The sequence below is a fragment of the Leptonotus elevatus genome, chromosome 12 (assembly GCF_054856555.1).
Source record: "Leptonotus elevatus isolate MCC_2025b chromosome 12, RoL_Lele_1.0, whole genome shotgun sequence".
Taxonomy (NCBI): Eukaryota; Metazoa; Chordata; class Actinopteri; order Syngnathiformes; family Syngnathidae; genus Leptonotus; species Leptonotus elevatus.
In genome coordinates this window covers 10,444,358-10,450,563 of record NC_141250.1, presented here as the reverse complement: position 1 = coordinate 10,450,563, position 6,206 = coordinate 10,444,358, and the positions used below count along the sequence as shown (strand labels likewise).

General features: G+C 38.6%; 1 protein-coding gene across 1 annotated transcript; it reads right to left on the bottom strand.

Moving 5' to 3' along the window:
* u2af1 (U2 small nuclear RNA auxiliary factor 1) lies at positions 1-4,301 on the bottom strand. The gene is made up of 8 exons (XM_086092059.1): positions 4,218-4,301; positions 3,384-3,471; positions 2,488-2,554; positions 2,346-2,395; positions 2,175-2,273; positions 1,966-2,099; positions 699-794; positions 1-364 (listed from the first exon to the last, which is right to left on the bottom strand). Exons 1-8 carry the CDS (start codon positions 4,259-4,261, stop codon positions 190-192), a joined length of 753 nt encoding a protein of 250 aa, XP_085948185.1. The 5' UTR covers positions 4,262-4,301; the 3' UTR covers positions 1-189.
* Between the last annotated feature and the right edge of the window lie 1,905 nt (positions 4,302-6,206).

Sequence of the window (6,206 nt, the reverse complement as noted above, 5' to 3'; positions counted from 1 at the left end):
TTACGTAAAAATTTTTAATGGGGTCAAAGTCATTTCAGAACATAACAAGAAACATATAGCCGTCACAGCTTTAACATCTGGCGCCACTCAATTCTTCCTACGATACACGTGGGAGGGTACAAACTTAAAAAAAAAAAAAAAAAAAATGGTGAGAATGGTACAAGGAAGCAAGTTGTCGTGGCTTGTGGTTCAGAAACGTCCCGAGCGCTCTCTGTCTCTGGAGCGACGTCTATCGTGGTCGCGTCCACCCCCTCCCCCTCCACCTCCCCCTCCCCCTCGACCTCCTCTGTCTCCTCTGTCTCCTCTGTCCCGGTCCCTTGAGCGGGATCGGCGGTCTCTGGAACGTGACCGGGACCTGTGGCGGCTACAGGAAGGAGGAGGTGCAAATTAGCAATTGTTTCCAACTGCACAAGAGTTTAGATACATTTATTTTGGGTGGTCTGCTGCAACACAAACAATAATCAGTAAAGCATCAACGCGGGCATCTGGCATGGACACAATCGTGAAACCATGTCACACAAGCAACGGTATTTTGAGGTTAATTCATTCAACACAAACAAACTGCCTTCACATGATAGTATTAGCTAGCATACTAGCACAAAAACAGTGAATAGTTGAGTTTTTCAGTGAACAACAGAGGACACGGTTGGCAAGTTTGCGTAGCGTGGTTGACTAAAAATGCGTCTGTGCGAACGTACCCTCCTTTCCGGCGGCGCCCATACAACTCTCTCCTCAACTCGCGCGAGATGGGCTTCAGGTGCATGAAATTGCAGAAGCCACCTCGAGTGCATTCCCTGCAGACAACGGAGCACAGAAAACGCATGCAAGCTGTCAGGAGGACAGTGACTTCAATTAATCAGTGAGCGTCAGCTGAGAAAGGAATACGTATTGTTCATTTTTATTGCAAATTAATCACTTTTGTAGGCATGTCACGATAATTATGATTTCAACTTATTGTTTGATGAATAAAATGACACATTGGGAATGTGAACATTAGCAATTTGGTATTTCATTTCAAAAGGGAGGAAGTCTTAAAAAGTTTGGAATCTAACTTAAGCTGTAGGAACCCTGTTGTTGTATGTTAATATTGAAATGCAATTTTTATGAACACCGCCTGAGTATTTTATTTATATACTTCTTTTTTTTTGTATTTTACATTTTAATGCCAGAGTTAAGGTATTACTGAGAATAAAGTTGAGTACTCATTAAAAGGATGTACTTTAATTATTATGCTCCTATATCCATTATAACAGTGGCATAGAAAAATACAATGATAGTTTCTGAGAAAATAGATCGTCCTAAAAATAAGTTATTGCAACAGGCCTTCTCTTGTGGAATTTGTTGATTCTAGGTAATGTTGTGTTGCCACAGCAGGTTGGAGTAATTTCACTACTTCATTCTGTTCACCAGTAGGGTGAGAAAAAAAGAAAAAAGATTTTGGAAATGGAATAAAAAAAGATTATTATTATTTATTTTTTTAACAAGAACTGAAACTACATTTCACATGTATAAAACTAAAATTTACTAGAATTGTAGAGAAATGTTCAATTTTTTGCTTCATTGGATTTGGATTCATTTCATACATGAGATTTCGGTATTTCTGTACGGAGGAAGGAAGGTTGAAAAGTCGTTTGGGATTTGTAGTTGACTTCATTAGACAATACTACTTTTTTTGCACTCAATTACTCCATAACCAAAACTAATACTAAACCAAAAATCAAAACTAACAAACCCGCTCTAAAAAACAATTAAACTAACTGAATTTGCAAAACTAAATTAAAAACCAACTGTAAATGACAATTCCGTCAGAAACGAGGAACCCCTTGTACTTGATTTTGTCAGCTTGTGCATTCAAATGTGAAAACGTCTGAATGTGACCCGACAGTTCTTCCCCCGTGTCTCTTAAACCATCCAAGTCCCAGCTGTACTTTGGCGAGTGCGGCCAACAAAGCCTCCGACACTCACCCCATTTCATACTGGCGGCAGCAAGCTTCCCTGAAGTCTGTGACAGGAGAGAGCTCAGCATGGATGGGCTGCCCGTTGAACCAGCGATTGTTCAGGTCGATCACGGCCTTCTCGGCATCCTCTTCGCAGCGGAACTACAAGGGACCAATCACAAGGTTTTTGACAAAAGTGAATAAAAAGACAAAAAGGGACACCGGACGGACACCTACCTTTACATACACGTTCCCCACAAGATGGTCTCCCAGGTTGTCACACACGTTCATTTCCTCCACCTCGCCGTACTTCTCCTCCATTTCTGTGAAGACCTCCTAAAAGTACAGCGAGGACCAATAAGGCTACATTCGATTTGTTTAGGAAAAGCAACAATTTGGAACGCTTACCTCAAAAAACTCATCATAGTGCTCCTGCATTTCCATGTCGCTGATGGCACCTAGTGGACACAACGGAGAATGACAATGAGGCACGCGCCAACACTCTTGATTGAACTGCATTGATTGAACTCATTGATATGAAGACGCTTACAGGTGAGGCCGTCAGCAGACTGGGCGCTGTTCTGAGGGTTGCGGTAAATGTTCAGGAGAGCGATGGTCTGAAACGCAATGCGCACAAATTCTGGATGATTTCTAATGACTAAAAAATGGAGACATCCTATAACAACTTCCATTCTGTACCTTCTGTCTTAACAGTTATACACTCAGTGGGCATTAGGTACACCTGCACAATTCAACGTGAATCAATGGAAGCACTCGGTAAAATATTGTAAAGATAATTGTTACATTTCCAATCTGACAGTATGTCAAGACACTAAAGGATATTTGGGCTACATGTAAAGGCAATTTATTAGCATAACGTAGCATTATTACAGTATAGACTTGACCTCTCATGGAATTTCCTATTGGAACATATTTTAATTTACAGATTCACCCACTACAGTGATAGGTTTGGAAATGACCCAACTTATAAACATTTAAAAATTTCGAAAAGTTGTTCTGATGATTTTTGGAGTGTCTGTAGGAAACTTCACAAAAAGTAGCAGTTTGGCAAATAAACAAATCTTCCCAAAAAGGGGGGGGGGGGGGCTTAATTTATTTCCAATTCGAATTCCAGGGGATTCATTCCTGTGCAGGTTACTATTTTACAATACCAATGTTGTAGGAATTCTAGTAAAATATGTATTCTTGTAACACTACAAACTTGTCCGGTAATTTTAAAACAACATGCCTATGATTTTGGTTGTTGAGCTGACCTGTATCATAATGTCAGAAGTGTAATATTTTGACCATTAAATGAAACTAAATGTAACATTTCAAATTAAATCAGTACTCGATGTTAATCATTATATTTGAATATGTACTTATTATATTATGCAGGTTTATGTGATGCAATGCTGAATTTGTAGGGGAAAAAAAGTAACTTACCTGGCTGAAAGTGGGTTTATTGTGTAACCTGGAACAGCGGTCACCATGTCGACAGGCACCAATTTTAAAATAAAAAGAGCAATTTACTCTGGGGAAAGAAAAAAAGAGACCAACATTATGTGAGTTTAGGGCAGGTCCATGGCGTCAACAAATGTTTGTATGTAGTGTATACATATACAATGTCATAATTGATCATTAGAGTGTAAATTAACACGATCAGCATCTTCAGCCATTACCTATAGTGATATGAATCTAACAAAATTATTAATCGTAAATTTTTATTTCAGAAGTGCTTAACTTGTATCCCTTTGCATTACTGTAATCATTTCCCAAGAAGTAACTCTCAATTTCCCCCCCCAAAAAATGGTGACCTCTGCCATAGAACGTCGAAACAAAAGTATAAAAATAAACAAAACATATCTGGTGAGTGTAAAACGAGGGATACACATGGCTAATGTGAAAGTTAACACTACGGCGATTTCATTCAAACAAAGACTTGACCTAATCGCAGTCATTTAGGCGCCTATTCCATAAAAATACCACCTCCAGTATCTCAATACATTAAGGTATTACAATTTGAATGAGTAACGTCGACTTGTAGAAGTATTCCAGCACTATTCGGCATGTTGGTTGACGTTGCAGGCCAAGAAATGTTAGCAGCGCGGCTTTTTCTCGCTAGCCAAGCTAGCTAAAGCTACCTAGCGTTAGCCGCCAATTATGTAGCTCTGCTAAAGAGGTACCACAGCATCCGTAAAAAAAGCGCGGAGCATCTGTTAACGTAAAATTTACTAAGATGGTTTTACTACGCAACTAATTATTAATAACATTGATTACTTGTCTTTCTCTGTCCCAAAAATCGACGCCAAGTACTCCGCCATCTTGGCTAGCCTCTGCCTACCAGCAACACCACGCTTTCCTGGCCCCCACTTTCACAATAAAAGAAGCTCGATCCAAGGTGATGAGCGTTCTAGAGAAACAATTCCTTATCATTAGTTACATTTAGTCCTTTCACACGTATTCCTGCAAAATATTCTACGTATGCAGGTTGAAACATTTAAAAATGGCAAACACAATAATAGTCACTATACAACTATACTCGCAAATAATTTGTATTGCATGTTTCTCACAAAACACGGGGGAATGCTTCATGTTCTAAACGAAAGACAAAACACCATTAAAAAAAAAGGTTCTAAACAAAAGACAAAACACCTTTATTTAAAAAAATATATATCCTTATCGTAAAAATTCTGAGCTATGCACTTCAGTCTAGTATTGCTTTCAAAATAAGAGTCTTTGTATCTTTCAAGGGAAGTCAACCCAAAACGTTCTTTAATATGTTGTATGTGCCCCACTAGTCTAAAAACGGCCTTCTTATTAATATTTCGTTTGTGAAATATGAGTTAAGCAGCAAAATCCACCCGTTTTTATCCATCCCAGGGAACCGACATTTTGCCACCTGCTACCAGCCACTAAAAATGACATCACAGTTGCTTAGTGTTCAGGTAATGACCAATCACGATTCCCGACTCACCTGTTTAATGAATGGCGTTGACTAATCCTTTCAGGGCCTATGCTGAATACAATGTCTTATTCCCCGTTCTGTATTGTTTCATGTGGGCCTGACTTAAAACTATTTTTTATTGTTATATATATAAAAAAATATATAAGTTTGCCATCGTTTAGGTCCATCAGTAAATCTATTCAGAAAAAAGTTTATAAAAATGCTAAACCCAAATTTGTAGGCTGCGTCCTTCGAAAGACAGGCCCACTGCGGCTGGATCCTTCAAAAAGGCACCTCCTCATTTAACCACTGTGGACCGGATAAACTGTGACAACTCTGGATAGGGCCGACAGAGAGGACCAATGTAGGCAACCAAATTAAATTCAGCCTTTGGCAGACACAGCCTACAAATTTGGACCCAGCTTACGTGTGTTCTGTAAGCGTCCACTTACACGCACACCAATGTACATCTTACAGAAATACAGAATAGTGGCCAATTTAGTTTACAGTAAAAATTGGCGTTAACACACAAATACGAACAATTAGTTTGTGGAGTGTGCAAGGATATACCATTTATTGGTTACACATTATATTTTCCTAGTTTCTCTGAATAGCAATTTAACTGCATTGTAGAATTTGGCAGACACACAGGAGAGAGAGAAATGCATTTATTCAGTTGCTTTTGAGCATATTACCATGATTCCATTTTTAAAAGTCATCATCTACTGTAACTTACAACAAACATGCTCACCTTCTGCGACCCTAGTAAGGACAAGTACTACATTGAAATAGATCAATCAAAATTCAGTGTTACACACAGTGGTGTAATATAAATACTTGCGCTATGGATACATACAGAACTTGTGAAACACTGACAATGCTGAACAGGGACTCTCTCAGGGAATCTTAATGCTCTTTTGTGCTATCCTGAAATACCTGCCCTTAGAATTTGCATCCCATTAAAAAAATATATATATAATGTGTTCTGCCTGCCCTGATCACTTGTTTTCTTTCAAGAGTGGTACACGTTACAAATTCAGACAGGTAACCGTATTATATGAAATGGGAAACTCAAATGGGTTGCAAGTGTATTTGAAAAAGGGTTGCAGATGCTATTTTGTTATTGTTACACATGCATATTTTGTAACAGTCATCTTTACTTGACCATTTATAGGTCCTATGGGAGGGTAAACTTGTTGCATAATGTGTGTGAGCAGCAGTTTTAAACTTCCCCAAACAGTATGACAAAGAATTACAACATATTAATTTACCACCATAAAACATGAGCTTTTGACATGATACGACATGTCTCAAAACCTAGA